This window comes from Mandrillus leucophaeus, unplaced genomic scaffold, assembly GCF_000951045.1.
Source record: "Mandrillus leucophaeus isolate KB7577 unplaced genomic scaffold, Mleu.le_1.0 Scaffold51, whole genome shotgun sequence".
In the NCBI taxonomy this organism is placed as follows: domain Eukaryota; kingdom Metazoa; phylum Chordata; class Mammalia; order Primates; family Cercopithecidae; genus Mandrillus; species Mandrillus leucophaeus.
In genome coordinates this window covers 5,687,456-5,711,665 of record NW_012105475.1, presented here as the reverse complement: position 1 = coordinate 5,711,665, position 24,210 = coordinate 5,687,456, and the positions used below count along the sequence as shown (strand labels likewise).

At 38.2% G+C, this 24,210-nt stretch overlaps 2 protein-coding genes across 2 annotated transcripts in view; one reads left to right on the top strand and one right to left on the bottom strand.

Moving 5' to 3' along the window:
* The window catches only part of USP14 (ubiquitin specific peptidase 14 (tRNA-guanine transglycosylase)), a 53,464-nt gene extending 50,615 nt beyond the window's left edge, over positions 1–2,849 (top strand). Inside the window, exons 16-17 of the mRNA XM_011996344.1 lie at positions 383–490; positions 1,116–2,849. Coding sequence (XP_011851734.1) covers positions 383–490; positions 1,116–1,264 — 257 coding nt within the window. The 3' untranslated portion in view covers positions 1,265–2,849. The remainder of the gene's footprint in view (positions 1–382; positions 491–1,115) is intronic.
* A 1,581-nt stretch (positions 2,850–4,430) lies between these two features.
* THOC1 (THO complex 1) overlaps positions 4,431–24,210 on the bottom strand; it is a 51,605-nt gene continuing 31,825 nt past the window's right edge. Inside the window, exons 12-21 of the mRNA XM_011996343.1 lie at positions 17,500–17,600; positions 16,031–16,097; positions 15,783–15,833; positions 15,620–15,690; positions 14,814–14,909; positions 14,159–14,224; positions 8,803–8,886; positions 6,391–6,538; positions 5,338–5,413; positions 4,431–4,830 (exon numbers count right to left, since the gene is read on the bottom strand). Coding sequence (XP_011851733.1) covers positions 4,535–4,830; positions 5,338–5,413; positions 6,391–6,538; positions 8,803–8,886; positions 14,159–14,224; positions 14,814–14,909; positions 15,620–15,690; positions 15,783–15,833; positions 16,031–16,097; positions 17,500–17,600 — 1,056 coding nt within the window. The 3' untranslated portion in view covers positions 4,431–4,534. The remainder of the gene's footprint in view (positions 4,831–5,337; positions 5,414–6,390; positions 6,539–8,802; positions 8,887–14,158; positions 14,225–14,813; positions 14,910–15,619; positions 15,691–15,782; positions 15,834–16,030; positions 16,098–17,499; positions 17,601–24,210) is intronic.

Below are 24,210 nucleotides of genomic sequence, written 5' to 3'. Positions count from 1 at the left end.
AGTCTCACTCTGTTGCCCAGGCTGGAGTGGAATCTAGTGATCTCGGCTCACTGTAAGCTCCGCCTCCCGGGTTCATGCCATTCTCCTGTCTCAGCCTCCCGAGTAGCTGGGACTACAGGCGCCCGCCACCAAGCCCGGCTAATTTTTTGTATTTTTAGTAGAGACGGAGTTTTACCGTGTTAGCCAGGATGGTCTCGATCTCCTGACCTTGTGATCTGCCCGCCTTGGCCTCCTAAAGTGCTGGGATTTGGACAGTAGTATCTTATTGGATTCTGATAATATAATACTTTCCTAATGTGAACTTTAGAGTTATTGATTGTTACTTGAGGAGGCACATATCTATTCATTGTCTAATATTAATGGATTTACATCTTTTTTTTAGATATTGGCTCCAATAATTGTGGATACTATGACTTACAAGCAGTACTAACACACCAGGGAAGGTCTAGTTCTTCAGGTCATTATGTATCATGGGTGAAAAGGAAACAAGGTAATGAGTATTCTTTTTTCAACTGTTCAGTATTATTTTAACAGTTCATTTATTTTATAGCAGTGGTTTTCAAACTTTGGGTCTCAGAACCACTTCACATTCTTGAAGCCCCAAAGAGCTTTGGTTTATGAGGTTTGCCTCTTAATATTTACTGTGTTAAAAATTAAAAGTGAGAAATTAAAAAAATTAGTTTTAAAAATGATAGTAATAAGCCCATTACGTATTAATGTAAAAACAAAGTGAGTGAGAAATGGTACTGATTTACATTTTTATGTCTTTCTGTTGTCTGGCTTAAATAGGAGGCAGCTGGGTTCTCCTGTTAGTGTTTGCATTCAGTCTGTTGCATTATCATACATTATGTAGCCTCTGGAAAATTCCAGAGCACACTTGAGAGAATGCAGGTGGAAAAGGCAAGCAGTGCTGTAGTGGTGTCATTGAAGTAGTTGTAACCTGGTGGAACCCCTGCAGTGCCCTTAAGCCTGTGTGGTCACTGGGCCGCATTTGGAGGACTGTTGGTGTGGCCAGTGGAGCACTGCTGTGCCTCCGATGACGCTATACCTTTTTTGCAGTGGAACTCAGAGAAGAATCCTGCATAACATTAATTCATCTTCTCCCTGTTATTTAGATGAATGGATTAAGTTTGATGATGACAAAGTCAGCATCGTAACACCAGAAGATATCTTACGGCTTTCTGGTGGTGGAGACTGGCATATTGCTTACGTTCTACTCTATGGGCCTCGCAGAGTTGAAATAATGGAAGAGGAAAGTGAATAGTAGTCTTCATTTTAGCTATTTATGCTTAGGTGTGAAAATAAATGTTATTTGTTGATCATTTCTATAATCCAGAGCTTTAGAGGAAGACACATAGGTGGTTTTATCTGTTTCCCCTCGTTTGAAACAAAAGAGGACAGAAGCAGACCACTCTGTGCATCAACCTAAAAAATTACAGAAAAGAGAAAATTATCTTTGGATTGTGCTGCCCTATATAAGGGTGGCAGAAAGACATTTTTTAAAAGCTTATTATTTCTTGCATTATTTTTAAAAATTCTGAGTTGAAATGCCTTTCAACCATTTCTTTCTGTGGTCATTTTTCTTGCTGCCTTTTTCACCCAAGATTCAGCAATCAGATGTTTATTGCACACCTATTACCTATTATTTGTTGTTCTTGCATGGTTCGAACCACCATTCTATAGCCACCCATCCTTTGCCTTATCTAACAAACATTTTTCCAGGAAGGTGGAAAAGGAAGTTTTGCTCTCATTGTGTAACTCAGTGCTGCTGTCCATCCCATGGAAACATGGGCACAATCAAGTATTTGTCCAGCCTGTTGCAGGCTTTTCATGACTTTAAAATAAATTGTGATCAGTAATAGTACATTTGGTTATACATTTATTATTGTGTCTCTCTCTGATGTACTGTGGATTGTACATTTAACTTTGGAATGGCTTTGTAATAATCCATCTTAAGAAAATGTTGACAAGCTCTGGTTGCTTACTTTTAGAAAATGAGGACATTTAATAATAATAAATAAAAAAGGGGGGATTAATAGCTTTTGACCTCAAGTCTTTTGTCTTCTGAGTGTTGGAGCTTGGCTGAAGATTCAGATATGTTTAATGCTGTACAGTTTCTGAAGATGGTTATTAACACTGTGCTGTCAAGCATCCATTTGAAAATATTTGTTATCTTCTTTGCCTGCCTGTATTTTACAAAGAAATAATACAAAGTTGTAAAAGTAATGGATTTCTTTGGATGCCAAATGCAGTGATGTTATCAGTCAGATTTGTTCCTTGGCTCAGTTGGTGTTTGTATTTCCTAATTCCCCAAACTTTGGCTGGGCGTGGTGGCTCACGCCTCTAATCCCAGCACTTTGGGAGGCCAAGGCAGGTGGATCACTCGAGGCTGAGATTGAGACCAGCCTGGCCACATGGTGAAACCCTGTCTCTACTAATAATACAAAAATTAGCCGGGCGTGGTGGTGCACACCTGTAATCCCAGCTACTTGGGAGGCTGAGGTCGGAGAATTGCTTGAACCCGGAAGGCAGAAGTTGCAGTGAGCTGAGATCACACCACTGCACTGTAGCCTGGGTGACAGAGAGACTCTCTCAAAAAAAAAAAAAAAAAAAAAATCCCCAAATCTTAATGTCTATTTCAGAATTTTAGTGATTTTAAGGTGATAGTAGAAAATACCAAGCATATGAGGTATTTCAATATGATAGGCTTCTTACATTTTAATACATTAGTTACTCATCTTTGTTCCAGGACCCTTGGCTGATTGCTAGGGAAAGGATAAAGCATAGAATACCAGCCAGTTTGGCTCTAATTTTGAGTTATTTGTAATAAAGTTTGGGGATTATCATAACATCTCATATCTTTCTTTGTGTATGTTGTTTGAATGCTCTGCAGAGCACAACACTGATGATAACTATTAAAAATAGAAAACAGCCATTTTACTTTCAAATCTGATGTGATGTAATCTGTGAACACTAGGGGGGATAAAATAAGCATTGCAGGGAAACTTATTTGTAAATAGCTTCCTCACCTAAACTTTAACTTGGCAATCAATACTTTCTACTTCGTGGAGGGGATTAAGAATACAATGGGGAGGAGGAGACCATAAGAATTATAATGATTCATGTATATTTGTATGATGCTTGTAACTTTGCAGTCTTTTTTATTCATTATCTCATTCAGTCAGAACAATTTTATTGAGGACATGAATTTAACAATTAGAATTTAGATTTTCTGACTGTAGCTACTAGATGCTGTAGCTACTAGACCAGGTGAGCTAGGTTTAGAGCAAAGTATATAAGCCTTGTATGGAATATATTAGAATTTTAAAAATTGTAATTCCTTATTATAAAAAGTTTGATTTCATTTTATTTGATCTACAAAAGCATTATTCCAAAGAATTTTTTCAAGTAGAAATGGGAGTTATACCAGTGTCGTTTTAAACTAATAAGGCTATTTTAGAATTCAGCCTTGCCTGTAAGGTCTTTGAGAAGGGAGAATAGGCAGCAAAAAAAAAAAAAAAGTCTTGATTCCTGAATGTGCCTTATATGCTGTGCCACTCACACCAAGGCCATCTCAGCATTAGAGCTGTGCTAGATCACTGCTTCACTAGCTAGAAATTAGGCCCAAGTAAGCGCATTTACAGAATAATCTGCACTCAGTAGCCCTTCTTCAGGATTAAAAACAATGATGACCTCATCTTAGAGCCCTAAAGGGAAATGGGAACAGGAAAAGGCGGTGGTACTGTCTTCTGCTACTACTACTTAGTGCTTTGCTGTGTATAGGGTGCTTTCACATACATCTCATTTGAATGTCACAAGAATCCCTGAAGTGATTAAAAGTCTTGAGAGGTCAGGCAATTTTTGTAAGGCTAGAAGGAAAAGTGAGGTTTCAGACTTCATTTCTTTTAAAGTTGGCAAACATTTTCTGTAATGGACAAGACAGATAGATAGTAAATTATTTCAGGCTTTGCAGGCTATGAAGTGTTGCAGCTCCTTACCTTTGCTGTTATAGTGTAGCTGGAGCCATGGACAGTTAGGAGTGAGCACAGCTGGGTGCCAGTACAATTTTAACGATCAAGACTCGTGGCAGGCAGAACAAACCATCATTTGTTGATCCTCTGCTTGAAAGCACGAATAAGAACAGAGCAGTCATACGGTTTCAGAAAGTGTTATTCTGGGATTCCAGGATAGCTAAATTTTGTAACTACTAACAGCATACAGGAAACTAATTTGGTATAGGAAACAACATATCCCTAAATAATGCTTATTTAACTTCATTATAAATACATCTACTTAACAAAAATAGATTCTGTGAGGGTCACTTCGTTTAGGTCATTATCTCAACCCACCCTCCTCCCAACCTCCCCAAACTCTGGTTTGAGCCAATATGTGTTCTATTGTTCTTAGAGCACCAGCCGACTGTACAACAATTGTTATAAAAATGTTTATTGTTTACCAAAACCAGTGGACCTCTTATCAAATGCTGCTTGGTAACAAAATCTATCACAGTTTTAATAAAAAGAAAAAAAAGAAGCTAACTATTTGTCTCATTGTCATTAGTTAGACTTTCTGCAAGGTCACTTAATCCAGACTTATTCAGTGCATTAATCAGATTCTCAGGTGTTGCATGAACTCCCTCTTGATCTTGCCAGGCAACCAGGAGCTGCTTAGCTCTCATCTTCATGTCTTCACTGTCACACTCAATCTGCCTAATTTCTGAGTCTTTCATTTCCAAGTAGGGAGCCAGAATCTTCCATTGTTCACCCAGCTTGTTGGCAAATACCTCTATTTGTTCTCCTGTTACAGGTTTGTCTCGCCGAACATCAGGACCTAGAAAACGAAGAGAATATAAATTATGTGCAATTCTAAGTATACAACAGAAATGGAAAGCTATGGGGCCAATGAGTTTTATTAACCACCTTTAGTAGACTTTATTTTAAAAGCAAACAATTATTTTTTATATTCTCCATAAGCTGAATACCACTCTTAATAAGCATGGTCAATAATCAAAGCTAAAGTTGTTACCTCTGTTAAAATTATGTAGGCTTTCCCTGAAATGAACTGTTCCCCTTCCAATAACCAATAATTAACAAAGGTATGGGTCACCTTCAAATGTATTTTCCTTCCCTTTTAAAGTATCATTACTCCCCAATTTTATTGCATAAAATGTAGTATTTTTAGTTATTATTAAGCAATGTTTTAAATTCCTCACTGTAAGTCAGAAACAGTTGAGATAAAATGGGAGAAGTTGAGAAGCCGATTAAATAATGTACCTATCAACAAAGAACCCCAATCTTCTTCAATTTTGTTAAATAACCAAGAAAATTAAATTCTTACTTTCATTTTCCTTCAGTAAAGCATCATTATCTTCCTCATCTTCATCCTCACCTGTTTTTATTTCTTCAGAAGGAGGCTAAAAATGAGAAAGAAGAATGTTTGAAAGAATGCCAGCCTCTGAAGTACGGTAACAAGTACTTTGTTTAGATGATGATTGTGAGATTCCAAGTACAGGGTGCCAGAACCTCACCCCTGAGAGCGTTAGACAGTGTCAGGTAAGGATCCTAACTGGGACTGTCTTCCCATGCAGAAGGAGTGAACTTGGTAAGACCCCAGAGTTGGAAAGACTCCCCACCCCCAATCTGGGAAGCAGGAAGGCCGTGAAAAGCACAGTTCCAGGATTTGCAAATACCCAGGGTTTAGTAAAGACGGCCTCAAGGAAGCCAGTAGCAACAGTGTCCTTAAAAGTTTCTGATTCTTATCTTTTACCTTTGATAAAAGACAATATACTGCATTGGCAAACAGGAAAAAATTCCTGTCTGTGTGTATAGGTGCATAACAGTTTACCTAAAGTACCATGAATTTTATATACTTTTTTGAGATGGAGTCTTGCTCTGTCACCAGGCTGGAGGGCAGTGGCACAATCTTGGCTCACTGCAACCTCTGCCTCCTGGGTTCAAGCAATTCCCTTGCCTCAGCCTCTTCAGCAGCTGGGACTACAGGCACCTGCCACCACGCCTGGCTAATTTTTTATATTTTAGTAGAGACGGGGTTTCACCATGTTGGCCAGGATGGTCTCAATCTCCTGACCTCATGATCTGCCTGCCTAGGCCTCCCAAAGTGCCGGGATTACAGGCGTGAACCACCGCGCCCAGCCCTGTTGAACCTCAGTTAAATTACATGCTGTACAGAAAATTATCAGTTACTTCTTTATCAACTCATGTATTTCCTGTAAATGTATATTCCAGTGTGTTTTTCCCTCATTCTAAAACATGGGAGCTTGTGGACCACTGGTTTTTCACATGATTAAGTCAGTTTTTTGCTCACATAGTGATAGCAGTTTTAAAGATGATGTCAACTAAAGGGCATGAAAAGTTGATCTATGGTACTTACCGGTAATTCCTTGGCTAGCTTTATTACCATGTTTTCAAGATATTCTGGTAAACTTTTAAACTGCTGGTTGGTTGGCTGGAAGAAGTGAGGGCTTCTCCGTGCTAATAGTCTCAGGGCTCTCCAACCATAATTTGAATTGTTCACAGCCCTATAAAAAGAGATGTCAGGCTTGTAATTTATAGTTTTGTATTTCTGTATTCCCTTCTGCTTAGTTCTGCCATGTGCAATTCTATATTTAAGGTAAATAGCTCAAAGTACCATTCTTTTCATTCGAATCTTATTCCTAAAGAACTTTTCGGGATGTTGTCCACTGATGATAACAAATCAACAGATACACACATAACTAATAACAGGAACCAACAATGTCTGAAGAGGCAGGCTCATATGCAGCAAACACATTTTCAAAGTTCGTACATTTTGTTTAATTTTAACAAGTCAACAAGTGTGTGCAGTACTGGCTAGATGCAGTATGTATACAACAGGAATCATCCATCTGGCTATTCGGAATCCATGAACTGTTCCCTAATGAAGTATGTAACAATGATCAAGGTGGTATACAATCAGGTGAGAAACAGAAACTGCAGAGAAATTCTCAAGATAATGCTCCAGAAATACACAATGCTGCAGAAGAAACCAAACCACCAATTTATTCCATTTAAGAGTTTTGGATTGGAAGTCTCTCCCTCCCCTAAGAATAGCAATTTGGTTTATTTGGTCATCTCTTATAAATGAGCGTGTGTTACCTTTAGGATGTGCAGGTACCACTGAAGACTTAACAAAAACTACCCCTAGACATTGAGGACTCTTCCCAAGTCAACACCTGCTGTGAGGCTTTGCCTGAACACTTAAGAGCCTTCTTTCTGACATATCTCTGTTTAAACGATTTGATTATTTTAGGCATGTTCAAAATTCACTGTCAATTATATATATCATTTTTCTTATTCTCCACAAAACCCTCTTTCAAGATAATAATTTGAACTATCACTTTAGGAATGAGTCCACCTAGTCTTATGTAACAGTGATAAATAGTCTTTCAATTGACAAACACTTGAGCCAGGCACTCAGTAGCTGTGGAGAGTACCTGAGGCACAGTAATGCAGAATGTGTTGGCAGGCATCGCTAGTGATAAACACACAAGGTATAAGATAATTTCATAAGGATGAGGAAAACGAGAAATGAGAAGGTGGTGAGTGCCACCTTCTCATTTGGATAGTGGTAAGTGCCATGAAATAAAAACCACGAGAATGCAAAAGAGGAGACCAGGGAGGGGAAGAGCTTCCAGGGGGACTTAAAGCCATGGGAACCTTGGGGGAAAAGTGGTTCAAGCAAGTGAGACAGTAAAGTGTGAAGGTCCTGACGGGAAAGGGAAAGACGTTTGAAGTGAAGAGCACCAGGCCTGCTGTGGTTAGAGCAGAGGGAAGGCATAGCTACACAGGACAGTATAAGCCAGACCAAGGAGGTTTTTAGACCCTGGGAGGGACTTTGGAACAGGCACTCACTGGAAGATTTTAAGCAGATCAGACTTGGACAGTTATTTTAAAGATCACTGGCTGATACATGGAGCACTGACCACTGCTAGAGAAAACAGTGAAGAGGTCACAGAGGTCACAGTAATTAACAACTCTGGGCACAGGGTCACACTAGTAACGAATATTGAGTGCTAACTACCTGCCCTGTATGGTTGAAAGTGAACTGTCTTATTTAATCCTCAGAATAACCCTGTGAAATGGGTACTGTTACTATTTAACAGATGAGGAAAGGGAGGATGGCGATTCAATTATTAAATTAGCCTTAGTCATCTAATAAATAAGTGGTAGAGGGGACTAGAACCTATGCATTCTGACAAGAGGCCTCTTGCCTTTAAACCACTACTCTTCAATTCCTATTGAAAGCCATGAGACTGTGGTGTCACCCAGAAGGTTCTAGATAAAGAGGCTAAGACTGAGTCCTGATGTTACTCCAACATTTGAGTTAGGCAGAGGATGAGGAGGCTGAAATGGAATGTGAGGTGGAGTGGGCAGCGAGGGCAAAGGGCAAACAGAAGAACCATGGATTTGGCTTCTCATGGACACCAAGAGAAGAAAACATTATCTAAGGGGAACAGGATAGGTTAAGAGCTGCTGTGAGATACTGTGCTTTGAAGGGTAGAGAGAAAAGAACTAATAGTTGGAGAGTAATGGGGGCCGGGGGAGTTTTTTTTTTTCTTATATTTTGAAACAAGGGTGATTCCAAGTCATGCTTAGTTAACAGGAATACCTGAAATCAGGATGTGTCCTAACAGGAACTCCCCTAAGAGAAAAAGCACTACTCTATCCACTGCCTCTCTTAATAAGTTTTCTAGTATACACATAATTCCTAAGGAAAAAACAAATCGAATAAAATTAAAATGAGCTAATGAGAAACATTACTTACTTATATTCATTTTCAACCATATTTTCAGGGTCTGCCTGTTCAATGGCTTCTTCAAAGAATTCCTCCAAAGTGGGCATGTATTCCCTGAGCAGTATAAAATAACTAGTGAGGATCACAAATATTCTTAATAATAAATACTCATAAAGTAGTGACAAGACAAGATTCTAATGGCCCCATACTTTTAGTTACAGTTTTGATTACTTGGGAACTCAGACTTTTAAGGAACTAAAATCCTCAAAACTAAATTCAGAAAGGACAATAAAGAGGGGATAGTCTAATACTAAACAATATTATATAGTATTTACTACATATATTGTATACTTTAATTACACACCATAATATATGAATATGTTGCTATTCAAAGAGGGCAGCCAGGGGATTTTATAGCATTTGAATTTTACCAGCAAATAAGAAACTTTTACATGACGTCCCCATCCATGAATTATTTTTTCTTTAAACCAGAATTAGACCAAAGCTAATAATCAGACCATAATACGATTTCAAGGGTTTAACCTTTAGCTCTTATTTAAATTGTTACCATGGTAGCATTGTTGATTTTTAAAATGCATCTTTCTTGAATTTGTTTTTAGAAATAAAATTTTTATACAGGGACAAGCAAAGAAATGAGATCTCAGGATCAGAAGACATCTTCTAGAATAAAACTAGGAAAATGGGCTCTCTAAAAAAAATTATCCCAATATCCATTCGTTTCCTAATGCTATAGATACTATATTCCATTTTATGAACATGCCACAAGTTATCCATGTCCTATCCAGAGATATTTAAGTTGTCTTCCCACTCTTTGCTCTGACAATGTTAAAGGGACATTCTTGCACCTGTCTCCTTGTAGATGAACAGATTTCTTTAGGCACTGGGCCTTCAAACTTCCACTGCAACCCACAGTAAGAAACTCATTTTACATTGCAACCCAGTACACACATATATGCAAGTATATGTACCATAGATATAAGTAAAGCTAATGTTTCACAAAAGTACATTTCCTATTTCATTTAAAAAATGCTAGTTTAAATTACTAAACTGACTTTACAAACCACCAATGATTCTCAAACTTAGTTTTTTTTTTTTTTTGCTTTTTTTTTTTTTGAGACGGAGTCTCGCTCTGTCACCCAGGCTGGAGTGCAGTGGCCGGATCTCAGCTCACTGCAAGCTCCGCCTCCCAGGTTCACGCCATTCTCCTGCCTCAGCCTCCAAGTAGCTGGGACTACAGGCGCCCGCCACCTCGCCTGGCTAGTTTTTTGTATTTTTTAGTAGAGACGGGGTTTCACCGTGTTAGCCAGGATAGATCTCCTGACCTCGTGATCCACCCGTCTCGGCTTCCCAAAGTGCTGGGATTACAGGCTTGAGCCACCGCGCCCAGCCTCAAACTTAGTTTTTAAAAACACTATTCTGATCAACACACCTACTAGCGGGGCACAGACATCTTTAACATTCAGATAAGAGTGGTTGTGCCATCAGACTCCCACCAGCAGCACTGGCAAATTATTTTTATCCATAATTCTTATAGAATCTGGGTATTTTTAAATTACTGAATCTCTTAGCTGTGAAACTGCCCGCTGTAGTTTTTAACTGTACTTCCAGTTACTAGTGAAGTTCAGCATCTTCTCAGAGGTTTATTAAGGTTTCTACTTCTGAATCTGACTCTTCCTTTGTCCGTTTTTCTACTGGATTGATTTACTCTCATAGATTTGGTAGGAATCTAATTTTATTTATCAATTGTGCTAGAATTTTATCTATTTTTCTTGGTCTTAAAAAAAATCTTTTGATTTTGTTGATCTTCTCCATTGTTTGTTGGCTATTTTTACTGATTTCTAATCTTCTTTTACTTTCTACTTCTATACGTTTACTTTTCTTCTGAATGACTCTCAGTGTTAGACTCTTACTTAGCTTGGTTTTTAATTTCATTCTTTTTGAAAGTGTAAACACTTAAGGCTGTACATTTCTCTTCTGTGTTCTACTACGTTAGATCTCAAAGTCTGAACATGTAGTGTTTTCATTGTCATTTGGCCCTACATTTTCTAATTTCCATTATGATTTATTCTTTGATTCAAGGATTATTTAGAAGTGTGTTTAAAGCAGTTTTAAGTATTTTTGCTTTTGTTATTCACATGTAATTTACAAAAACTTGTGGTTTCTGTAAGACCAAGCCTGTTAATTATTTTGTTAAATTCTAAATGTATTACACTAAGTTTTTTCCACCAAAATTTATTAAATTCTGAGAAAGGTCTGTCAAAATCCTACTAGATGGTGGGTTTTCTGGGTGGTGGATGGTGACAACTGACCTGGGTCAACTTCTCATTCTAATTTTGTCAAATTTTTGAGAACACATTCTTAGAAAATAAAGTTTAAAATGTGTGTATTTCTATTTTTTTCCTTTTATCTTTATGCAATGATTGCCTTTATTTTTAATAATGCTTTCTGCTTTTAAGTCTTTTCTGCCTGATCCGAATATAACTATGCCTTTTAAAATTTACATCTTTTAAAAGTTCTTTCAGTTTCAACCCTTCCATATCTTTATTTTTAAGGTATATTTCTTATAAACATATAGATGGATTAGATGGATCTTTTTTTTTTTTTTTTGAGACGGAGTCTCATTCTGTTGCCCAGGCTGGAGTGCAGTGGGCGCAATCTCGGCTCACTGCAAACTCCGCCTTCTGGGTTCACACCATTCTTCTGCCTCAGCCTCCCAAGGTGCTGGGACTACAGGCGCCCACCACCACGCCCGGCTATTTTTTTGTATTTTTAGTAGAGACGGGGTTTCACCGTGTTAGCCAGGATGGTCTCGATCTCCTAACCTCATGATCCGCCTGCCTAGGCCTCTCAAAGTGCTGGGATTACAGGTGTGAGCCACCGCGCCTGGCCGATGGATCCTTAAAATATAACACCAATTTCTGTCTTTGAGCCAGAAAGTCCATTTCCATTTATATTTGAATTTAACCATACTGTTTTGTACTTTGTGTTGTGTTTTCTGAGCTTTTTTCCTCCTCTCCTACTTTCTATTTACTTGCTTAAATTTTCTGTATTTACCTTTTTTACCCCTCAATTTATTTAAAAATTACATATTCCATTTCTTTCACATACTTTACAAGCATGTTTGACTTAACCATAACATTCTTTAATTCTGACCACCCCTTCTTGTCTTACCTGTCACTTTTAGCAAGTTTACCTTTTAAAATAACTCTAAATAATAATTATTACTATTTTATACAATGAATTCTTGATAAGATTTATTCAGATTTCTTCATGTTTACCAAAGTGTCTACACAGTAATCCTTTCTGCAGTTTACTTCTTTCTGGGTTCAGTTTCCTTAAGACAGCTTTTTCACTAGGGACTGTTGATAGTTTCTCATAGTTTTAGTCAATCACTCAATTAACCACAACTGTTTAACTTGTTACAGAATTTCTGAGTTGAATGTTGAAAAAGTAATACTTCTAGAAATGAGAAAATATACTCATTGAATTTACAAAATGGGCAGGTTTAATAGCAGACTAGACATAGGAAAAGCAAGAATTAATGGATTAATGATTGAGAAATCACCCAGAAAGCAATACAGAAGGAGCAAGAGTTGGAAACAATGAGTTAATGATAGTTGAGGAGGTCCAGCAAACATCTAATGGCAGAAGAAATAACAGAGAATGCGAAAGACATTTTCAAACACTCATCCCACTGTCTTCTGATTTCTTTGGTTATTCTTGAAGTCAACTGTTAGTTTAACTGTGCTCCTCTGTAGGTTGTTTTTTCTCTCTGGTGACTTTATTATCATGTACAGAGATATGGATTTATTTGGTTTATCCTCCTTAAGTATTATACTTCTTGAACCTATGAATTAATGCCTATTCTTAATAATTAACTCAATTATTGCCTCTTTCCCATTCGCTATTATTTCTTTCTGCCATTAGATGTTTGCTGGACTTCCTCAACTATCATTAAGTCATCGTTTCTAACTCTGCTCCTTCTGTATTGCTTTCTGGGTGATTTCTCAATCATTAATTAACCCATTAATTCTTACTTTACCTATGTCTAGACTGCTATTAAACCTGGCCATTTTGCAAGTTCAGTGACTATATTTTTTCGTTTCTAGAAGTATTACTTGTTTTTCAAGTCTGCCTAGTCCTTTTTGATAGTGCCATATTCCTGTGTTTTCAATTCCTTCTTATTTTGTCTTAATTTTCTGAAATATACTTTTTTTACAGCCTTTATCTTATGGTTTTATTATCTAAAGTGGCCAACTTCTGTTGCTTGTTCTGTTTGCCAATCTTGCTCATGGTGGACTATTTCCCTGAAAGTTTTGTAAGTTTGGATGGTGAACTTATCTTTGGGTTTTATTTTTTTTTAACAACCTTGTGAATATAATCTTTAGATTTTTATCTGTGGGAATCTTGTTTAGTTTGGGTTGAAGGGGTGACCTTCAGAAAGATTTTTATTGCCAGCATGGGACTTTCTAGTTCACTGTCTTAGCTTGAGGGTTCCTTTACATTGCTGGTAGGAAAAATTTAAACTGTAAGACTGCAAGAGAGCAGACTTATGGGACAATTTCTCAGGGAATACTTTTTCCTGTAACCTATGTGTTGGTAAAAACCGATAAGCTTGTTTCCTGTGCCAGGGAGCATATCCCCGCCCTGCCCTTCTTTTACAGATGCGTAGTGCTTCAACAATTTCAGCTTTGTACAGGGGAAACTCGCTCACAAATTCATGCAGGCCTAAGGCCTTTCTGTCCTTTTGTGACTATTAAAACCCAAGTTCGGCTGGGTGCGGTGGCTCACGCCTGGAATCCAAGCACTCTGGGAGGCTGAGGCAGGCAGATCACAAGGTCAGGAGATTGAGACCATCCTGGATAACACGGTGAAACCCCATCTCTACTAAAAATACAAAAAATTAGTCGGGCGTGGTGGCGGGAGCCTGTAGTCCCAGCTACTCGGGAGGCTGAGGCAGAAGAATGGCGTGAACCCAGGAGGAGGAGCTTGAAGTGAGCCGAGATCGCGCCACTGCACTCGAGCCTGGGTGACAGAGTGAGACTCCGTCTCAAAAAAAAAACAAAACACAAAACCCAAGTTCCCTGGTTCCCAAAGCTGGGAATCATTAGTACTGCTGCCCTAGAACGATATTCTGTTCATAGGCTTACTCTTCTGTTTGTAGTTTTGATTCCTTTTGTGATTTCTAAAATTATTTTATCAGCACTTCGAGGAGTTTTATGGTGGGAAGTTATACTCTGCTGTGCCAAGAGTCAACCACAATAAACTTTTAAATTTCGTTTGAGCTCTGATCATAGCTGAGAAAAGGCTCCATTCTACTCAACTTGGTAAAAGCAACACTTCATTTGAAAAATGTTCAACTTGCCTTGTCTCTGATTTACAGGCTTCCATATTATCAGGACAAAGATTCCAAAGCCTTGTTAACTCCTCACTACAAAACAGACACAGAAATAAATACGTTTTTTATGGACACCATCCTTATGTGCTTTGAAACTGAACAGAAAAACAATACAATGTACATAGTGGATTTGGGGATGTTGATAGTATGAGTTTTACTTTTCTCAATAATTTTTGGTATTTAAAATACCTAAAATTATTCTCTATATGAACATATAATCATTAATTATGACTAATGATAATTGAATAATCTTTAGTTTTTTCTAAAAATATTCAAGCACAATCTAAAGCAATGATTAGTTAAGTAGAAGGTAAGAGAACTCAAGGATTATGGTACCTTGCAACAACTAGAAGTGAGCTTCATCAATCTAAACAATCCTACTGTCTGAAACGGAAAAAACGGCACAGCCGAGAGACACAGATTTTGGAAGCTGGAGACAAAATGAAGGTTTTATCTGGTGCATGAACCTACATAATGGGCAGTATAGAGAGTGCGGTTTGCTCTGGCTATCTATGTGTGTACCAAACACAAATTCATATTATATTTTGGATGGAGAGTTCTTATAGTAACATCTTCAAAATATAAAAATAAGAACATTCCACATGAAGACAAGTTCACCTACTTTCCCATCAGAATTTTTTTGCTGGGTCCTTTCCCTAGGAAGTCCTCGGGTGCTGTTCTCTTCCGAATTATTCTCGTAGGTTTGGTATCTGATGTTCTGTGGTGAAAAAAAACATACACTATTTTTTGAATTACAAATGGATAGCAGAAATAGAAGAATGTTTAATGTAAAATAAAATTTATTGTTTTCCTCTTAAGAAAGATGAAAACTGGCTGGGCATGGTGGTTCATGCCTGTAATCCCAGCACTTTGATGGGCTGAGGTAGGTGGATCACCTGATATCAGAAGTTCGAGACCAGCCTGGCCAACATGGTGAAACCCTGTCTCTACAAAAATACAAAAATTAGCCAGACATGGTGGTAGGTGCCTGCAATCCCAGCAACTCGGGAGGCTGACACATGAGAATCGCTTGAACCCAAGAGGCGGAGGCTACAGTGAGCTGAGATCGCGCCACTGCATTCCAGCCTGAGTGATAGAGACTCCATCTCAAAAAAAAAAAAAAAGATGAAAACTTCATATTATGATAGAACAATTATCAGATATAAGACAAAAATGCCACATTACAGGGCAAATCACATGGAGTAGATATACAGTATTCTTCTCAATAATATAGATGTTTTTTCCAGGAATTTAATGACAAGAAATTTATGAGGTAAAAAAAATACAGAGGTAAATCAAAGTGGTTGTACTCTTACAGAGTTCGACTTACATTTTTTATATGAAATATATACATGTATCTTTACATGCTATAGTCGTATCGGAGCATATTTTCAAAAGCTTTTCTCATCGTGATGAGTGTGTATTTACCTTTCTTTCACAAAACTTGGGCAACCTTCATTTTTCCATGAGTTCCAGTTTTCTTCAGTGTTTAATATATGCTGGGAAAAACAGAGATTACATTTTGGTTAATGGAATCCTCTGAAATTCTGTTTCGTGCTAAGAAGAGGATGTAAACATAAAAAACACATACCTCTACCATCTTTGAAAATCTTTCTCCATCGGGGGGGTTTTCAGATAGTAGCTGTGATTAGAAAGAATATACTAAGCTTTCAACAACTTTCTGCATCATAGGAGTGGTTTGTAGGCAGAGAACCAAGGAGTGTTTGTGGTCTTGTACCTGAGCTTAACTTTATCCTTATTTTCCTATTTGGGGCTGAAACAAAGAAAATCCTAAATTTCCATTTTTTCAATCATGGGTTTGTTGCGTGTTGAACTTACTTGATAAACTGATTTTGTAGTATCTTCAATCCAAAGTGATTGTTCATCAGTTAAAACATAGTTTGAACTAGGGAACAAAGCAATGAAAGCATGCTTGAGTTACAGCAATGCATATCCAATTTTAAGCTTTAAAAAACACAAGGCATGTAACATGTAACTATACTGTGGATAGTGTCAAAAATTACCAAGATAAGAATAGTCACAAATGAAAGGATTATAAGAGAAAATTCTTGCACTTCTTCCTCAAGAGGGTTGGTACTAAAGACATAAAAACATATACAGGGAATAAAACATTCAATTAATCAATCGGATTCACTATGAACAGAGCAATAAATGTTTCCTAAAATAAGCTGAGTGTGAAATGAAAACCTCTGATTTGATATTAAGATATTTGTATACATGATGCACATTCAGTATGGCATGCTACATTCCTTTAAGGTTCATTCAAAACACAACGAATAAAAACACCCAAACCCTAGAAAAGGCAACAGGCAAACCCAAATTGTTAATAGCCTCCACTAACTGAACTCTCACAATGCACTAGGTGATTTAAAGACATCCAATAAATATTGATGGCTAGGATCTGAACACTTTACATACATTATTTACTGAATTCTTGGAACAAGTACATGTACATATTAAACACAGACTACAGTGGCTCAATGATTTGCCCAAGGCCATAAAGCTTTAATTCAAACCTACGTCTCACTCCAAAGTCCCTGATCTTCCTACAATGCTATAGCAAACTGCAAAAATAGATAGAAGGATAAGAAATAACTTTTTTTTAGTGTTTACCATGTGCTACTACCTTAAAATGACAAGTCTGAAAGAGCTGCACTGCAGCCAGCAAATGATGAGCCTGGGATTCAAACCCAGCAGGTAGTAAAGTCATTATACAACTAATACTGCATTGCTCAGTGTCCTTAACACAAATACCGTTAAGTAGCAGTGGGCTCCACCTTCAGTTATGGACAGGACAGGAGGAAATGGATGGAGGGATTTAGATAGACAGTAGAGAGCCTAATAAGGTTTTGTGAAACCCCAAAGAAATGAACTCCTTTTTGCTTAAATATTTTATTTGCATCTTTTAGCTTGAATGTCCTACACAGCTCCACACCTTGTGAGATATGTATTACTGGCTTAGTCTACAAATCCGCTTTGGAGGAGGTCTGAGGGAGGTGAGAAGGGAATGATGAAAGTTTGGAGCAGAGACCTCCACCTGCCAATAAAGACGACAACTCCTGGTAAGCCCTGGACTTGGGGCAGGAAAAACTCACACTGACAGATATATTTAACATCTTTTCCTTAATCCTAATATCTAAAAGCCTTCAATATATCAGCTGCAATACATGTGTTTTAGGGATACAACCTTAACATGAAATGGACACAATACAAAAGAAAAATCATAAGCAAGTCCTTTTTTTTCTTGGCTACTGTTTACAAATTATTTACTACCCATATTATCTTACCTTTTGAATTTGACCTGCCCCTTGAGATATTGGAATAAAATGAGATACTGCAACAGGATGTGTCGACGAAAGTTACTGTCACTCAGTTGTAAATCCATCAGCTACTCAAGAAACAAGCAAACACATACGAAAACAACACATTAAAATCAAGTTTTGCCTAAAGGTACAAAATGTGCTACTATAGAAATGGAAGATTCCAATTCAATTTAAAAAACATTTGTTGAGAATTCATTGCACATGAGGCATTACCACACAAGCCCAAAGACGGTCCAGTCAAGGTTTCACTTAGACTTCTTGACTGTTTTATGCCATGACAGATTCATGTTGGTGGATAACAATGCTCTATCTGTGGTCCTGACATGAGGATAAAATAAGGCAGAAATATAAAAAAGTAAACTGGGCATGGTGGCACAAGCCTATAGTCCCAGCTACTCAGGAAGCTGAGAAGGAGGATCACTTGAACCCAGGAGTTCGAGATCAGCCTGAGCAACATAGCAAGACTCTAAATTAAAAAAAAAAAAAAAAAAAAGTAAAAAGTAAAACTGAGGCTACTACTTTCCCACATATGAAGAAATACTGGCTAAAGAAGATATGGATAACAGCACAATATCAACGGGTACCACTCATTTTTGCAGCCCTATAAGTGCCTGCAACAGAGGTATTAAGAAATTAGAGGTGAAAATCATCTCTGATTAGATGGGCTTTGTTTTTTTTTTAGCTTTTAGTGAAAACTGCATCATACTTGTATTATCACAGAATCTGGATTAGAAAGGACTTGAAGGTGATTTATGAGGAAGTTCTTCTTCAACGACCCTGCCATCCAGTTGTAAGAATAACTTGCGGGTGACGAAGGAAAGTCATTCTGATTATGTGCATGGAGCACTGAAGGAAAGGTGAAGTCTGTAACCACAAACTCACGCTAGTACTGCTTTCAAAAACTACAGTAACAAAGGAAAGCCACGTTCTCCTAAATGAATCACCAGTAAGGCAGCTGGAAGCATCAGAAATTGGTTTTGGTTCAATGTCCCAAGTTCTGCTGGCTCTGCTTTACATGGTTTGGTACCATTTACTAAGGCCACCTAACACACACAAGCCTCCTTATTCACTAGCAACCCCTTCTACACCGCGGCTCCAGGTCTTAAAAAAAAAAAAAATTAATGATCAGCCTTCCTGTCAGGTTTCCCACACTTTTAAGGACTGAATATATTTGATTGTTATTTATATTAACTCTCCTATCCCAAATTGGAAATGTGAATGGCTGGCCATCAGCCTTCCCTTCCTCCAGCCCCTGGGCAACTTGACTGTCTCCACTCAGGCTGTTAGTTCCTTGCTATCAACTCCACGGACAGGCCCACCTCTGCTCCAGCTACCCACTACTGTGGCCACAGCTAGACCTGGGGTTACAGCTTCCCCAGATCTGAAGTCTTTAACTCACAATCCTATCTCACCACCTCTATCCTTCCCAGGTCTCTCACTCAGGTGCTTCCAATATACCTAATATTTGGATCTTACTGAGACTTTAAGGCCCTTTCTATTCTCTACCTGTTAGTCCAATCCTATTTTAGTCTAGATAAGGGGTCAGCAAACCTTTTCCTGAAGTGTGAAATAGTAAATATTTTTATTAATAGGTTATGTGGGCTAAGAGGCATAGTATGGATATTATGTAGGTATTTAAACATCTAAAATATAAGAGATAAAAAAAAACCCAAAACCACCAAAAACAACCAACACGGGTGGTGGGCCAGATTTGGCCTGTAGGCTATAATCTGCCAACTCCTGGTCGAGACTTCATGGTTAATCTCTTTGGCCATTTTCTTGCCAACTTCCTCAACACACTTGTCCCATATTTCTTCTGTCACATCTAGTGAGCACACAGCAACCTTGAATAAACCAACTGTCACCTTCTCTATACCAACTCTCAGGCTTCCAATCTCAGCTGAAAGTGAGGTGCCTGAGTGAATATACCAAATTACATAGCTATGCAGAAGGCACCACTGGTATGTGGTCTCCACCTTAAACACCTGTTTTTAGTCAGCAATCTCTCTTTATTCTTCAAGGTCATTCTCTCTCCTATTCTTCACAGTAATGATTTCAAACCCTTTTCACTTAGCAAAAATACTACTTTACCACTCCTCTTCACTTTCAGTAGATAACTACTTTTGCCTTCAATGAGGAGAAAAATTCATTAAATTGGAAAGCATTTCATTTCTTGGCCCCAAAATGACAAGTCAGCTGCACCCACACCTTTGTTTACCTCATTTCCTTCTGTCACAACTCCTTCATGACTAAAGGTATTCCATCTGGATTACCTTCCATCTGGAATCCCAATATCCCTAATAACTGAGTTCCATCAACTAACTGCCCTGGTTTCTGTATCTACAACCTCTTCTTTCCAAGCTCCTTTCCATAAGCATTACATAACCTCCCTCAAAGATCTCCCACATTCTCACCTCACCCTTTAATAGCAAAGCTTCTTTAACTGACTACAGGCACTGTTGCCAATCAGCCCCTCAACCTGCTATCATCTGACAGCCTCATCCACTAATCCATTGAAAGTGTTTTTGTTGGTTGGGCGTGGGGGCTCATGCCTGTAACCCCAGCACTTTGGGAGGCTGAGGCGGGCGGATCACGAGGTCAGAAGTTCGAGACTAGCCTGGCCAACATGGTGAAACCCGTCTCTATTTAAAAAAAAAAAAAAAAAAGTTGGGCGTGGTGGTACACACCCTGTAATTCCAGCTGCTCCGGAGGCTGAGGCAGGAGAATAGCTTAAACCTGAGAGGCGGAGGTTGCAGTGAGCCGAGACCATGCCACTGCACTCCAGCCTGGGCAACAGAGCGAAACTTGGTCTCAGGGCAGGAGAAGTGTTTTGTCAAGATCACCAATGACTTATTTGTTGTTAAATCCTGTGAACACTCTTTATTGCCCTCATCCTACTTGATATGCTTGGCTTCCATGAGTGCCTTGCTTTTCTAGTTTTTCTCTAAACTCACAGGTTACTCTTCAGTCTTCTCTTGTCCCTTCATTCTCCCTTAAACATGGGTTTTCTTCAGGATTTGATTCAGTATTTTCTTCTCTTCTCAATCTACACTCTCCCCTCTAGCTCATTTCATATACTCTACAGTTTGAATTACCATTTATAAACTGATAACTCCTACAACTATACTCTCAACCTAGATCTTGTTCCTAATCTCCAGATTTGTATACTCAACAACCTATTACACATCTCTACTTGAATGTTCAACTGACACTTGATTGGATTTTACAAAGTAAAACATCAGTTTTCTCCACAAAAGCTGTTCTCCAGTGTTGACTAATTCAATGAGAGGCTCCAACATCCACCCATTTGCCCAAGCAACTCTAGGAAGGCTTCCTGGAGAAAGCAGCATCTAAACTCTCAACAAGGAACAAACCTAAAGATGGAGAGTGGGGGTTGGGGGGCGGGGGAGAAAAGGGGGGAGCCAAATAAGAGACTGGTCTATTTGAAGGACCAAAGTACAGAGTTCAATACATCTGGAGTAGAGATGTGAACCCCTGGCTTAAAGAGACGAACCAAAGTGGCTAGGTGATGCTTACTAGCTGTTCATTTTATTTTTTTATGTTGAAAGATTTTTCTTGATAGAAACAATGGATTGAAAATAGGAGTCAACAAACCACTGAATCAGGGGTGAAAAGGTCTAATGAGATTCAAGCTAACTGTTTCACATTATACTTAAGGAAACTAGGTCCAGAAAAGTTAAAATTACCTAGGCAAGATTACACAGCTAGTTAGTGACAGAGCTGACAGTGAAACTAATGCACTCAATTGTACCCTTTCCTTCATAATATATACTATCTAGTTCCATTTTTCTTTGCTTATTTAAAAAATTATACCATTTACACTATGTCATGGGTCAAACATTTCATTATTAGTTTTAGAAACAGGGTCTCACTCTGTTTCTCAGGCTGGAGTGCAATGGCACCATCACAGCTCACTGCAGCCTTGAACTCGGGAGCTCAAGCAATTCTCTCGCCTCAGCCTCCTGAGTAGCTAGGACAACAGGCATATGCCACAATGCCCAGCTAATTTTTTTCTTTTAAATTTTTTGTAGAGACAGAGTCATACTTTGTTGCCCAGGCTGCTTTGAACTTCTGGCTTCAAGCAATCCTTCAGCCTCAGCTTTACAAAGTGCTGGGATTATGGGTGTAGGCCATCATGCCTGGCCCAAATGTTTCTTTGTAAATGTCTGTGTATCTTGAGCAAAGGGCTTTTATTATCCTTAGCTGTATGTATGTATGTATGCATTTAGTACAGAAGGGTCTTGCTATGTTGCCCAGGCTGAACTTGAACTCCTGGGCCCAAGTGATCCTCCCACCCTGGTCTCCTAAATAGCTGAACTACAGGCATACATCACTGGACAAGGCTACTGTCCTTAGTTTTTATGGCACATCTTAGCTCAGGCCTCAGTTTTCCTGATATTCTAAACCTAAAAAGTCTCATGCTTTTCATTTTAGTCATCCTTACATGCCTTTCTGTCAACCAATTTTACATATAAATAATATTCCTGGGTAAAATTAAAGTGTATGAAATCTTCCATTTCTATCAATTTAACACAAAATACTTAAAAAAATGTGTGTTAGAAAACAAAATATTCAGAACATTCTCATTAAAATCTTACCAACTGTCATAACACATCAGGTGAGATCAAATTATCCAATTTTTAAATTATGAAATATTTTAAATGTTCAAAAAGGTATAAATAATACAATGTTCATGTACCCACTACCCAGTCACATATAAAATCCTAACATTTTTACTTGTTACACATCTGTTAAAGAAACAGAATATCATAGACACTGTTGAAGCTCCCTCTATAACCTCCCTACTCCTATTTCCCTCCCTCCCTCTACTATGGTAACCACTACCATGTATTTCACGGTTAGGATTTTTATACACATTTTATATTACTACATATGTAAACATCTATAAATAATATATGGATGTACTTTGCATTGTTTCAACCTCTATACAATATGTGCTATTGTGCAATTTGCTATTTTCATACAACACTATGTTTGAAATTTACCCATCTTAATACATGTTGCTCTAGTTCAGGGATTGGCAAATCTTTTAAGGACCAGCCAGAAACTATTTTAGGCTCTATGGACTATATATATCTGTCACAACTATTTATCTCTGCTCTTACAGAGCAAAAGCAGTCAGAGACAATCTAAATGAATGAGGGTGGCTGTGTTCCAATAAAAATTATTATTCTTTTTTATTGTTTTCTGAGATAGGGTCTGACTCTGTCACCCAGGTTGGAATGCAGGAGCACGAATATGGCTCACTGCAGCCTTGACCTCCTGGGCTCAAGCGATTCTCCTGCCTCAACCTCCCCTGTAGCTAGGACTACAGGCATAAGCCACCACAGTCAGCTCATTGTAATATTTTTTTGTAGAGATGGGGGTATCACTTTGTTGCTCAGGCTGGTCTCAAACTCCTGGTTTCAAGCAATTCTCCTGCCTTGGCCTCCCAAAGTGCTAGGATTACAGTCACTGCACCTGGCCCAATAAAAATTATCTACAAAAACAGATGATATGCCAGATTTGCCAACCCCTGCTATAATTAATCCATTTTCAGTGCTTTATAGAACTATCACATAAAATTATCTTATCACCCAGTCTTCTGCTTGTGAACACTGACACTGTTTCTAAACTTTCATTTACAAATACATCATTTACAGACAATAATACAGTGAATCTTCTTAGAGATTTCCTTGTGTACATGGGTCCTATGTAGGGGGCCATATTTAGGAACAAATTTTAACTTCACTAGTTTTTACAAAAGTATTCTGCAGTGGTTGATTCAATTTATATTTCAACAGTGTATAAAAGTTCTCATTTTCCCACATCTCTGCCAGTACTATTATTGTTAGGCTTTTCAATTTTGGCCAGGTTGCTAAGTGTGAAATGGCTATCTCATCATTTTATTTGCACTAGAGAGGCTTAGCAACTTTTGCAAGCTCATTCACTATTCAGTTTTCTACATCTTTAAATGACTTGTTCTTATCATCTTTTCAGTTTTCCATCTGGTTGTCTTTCATCAATGGAATATTCTGAATACTAATCTTTCCTGGTTATATAGGTGGCAAATAATCTTCTCCTAGTCTGTGCCTTGTCTTTTTACTTTGCTTATGGTATCTTTTACTATTCAAGACTTTTACATCTTAATATTAAATCTTAAATATTAAATTGATACTTTTCCCTCACAATTTGTGCTTTTTGTAGCTCAAGAAATCTCTCCCTACTCCAAATTTACATATTTCATATTTTCTTCTAAATGTTTAAAAGTCTTGCCTTTCTCATTCATACTGTCAATTAACCTGGAATTGACTGTACTGAGGTACAGACTGAATTTTAATTTTTCCATATGGATAATTTATTAAGAATAGGCTGGGCCTGGTGGCTCATGCCTGTAACCCCAGCACTTTGGGAGGCTGAGCCGGGCAGATCACCTGAGATTGGGAGTTTGAGACCAGCCTGGCCAACATGGAGAAACCTCATCTCTATAAAAATATAAAATTACCCAGGCATGGTGGCACATGCCTGTAATCCCAGTTACTCAGGAGGCTGAGGCAAGAGAATCGCTTAAACCCAGGAGGTGGAGGTTGCAATGAGCTGAGATTGCGCCATTGCACTCACTTGGGCAACAAGAGTGAAACTGTCTCAAAAAAA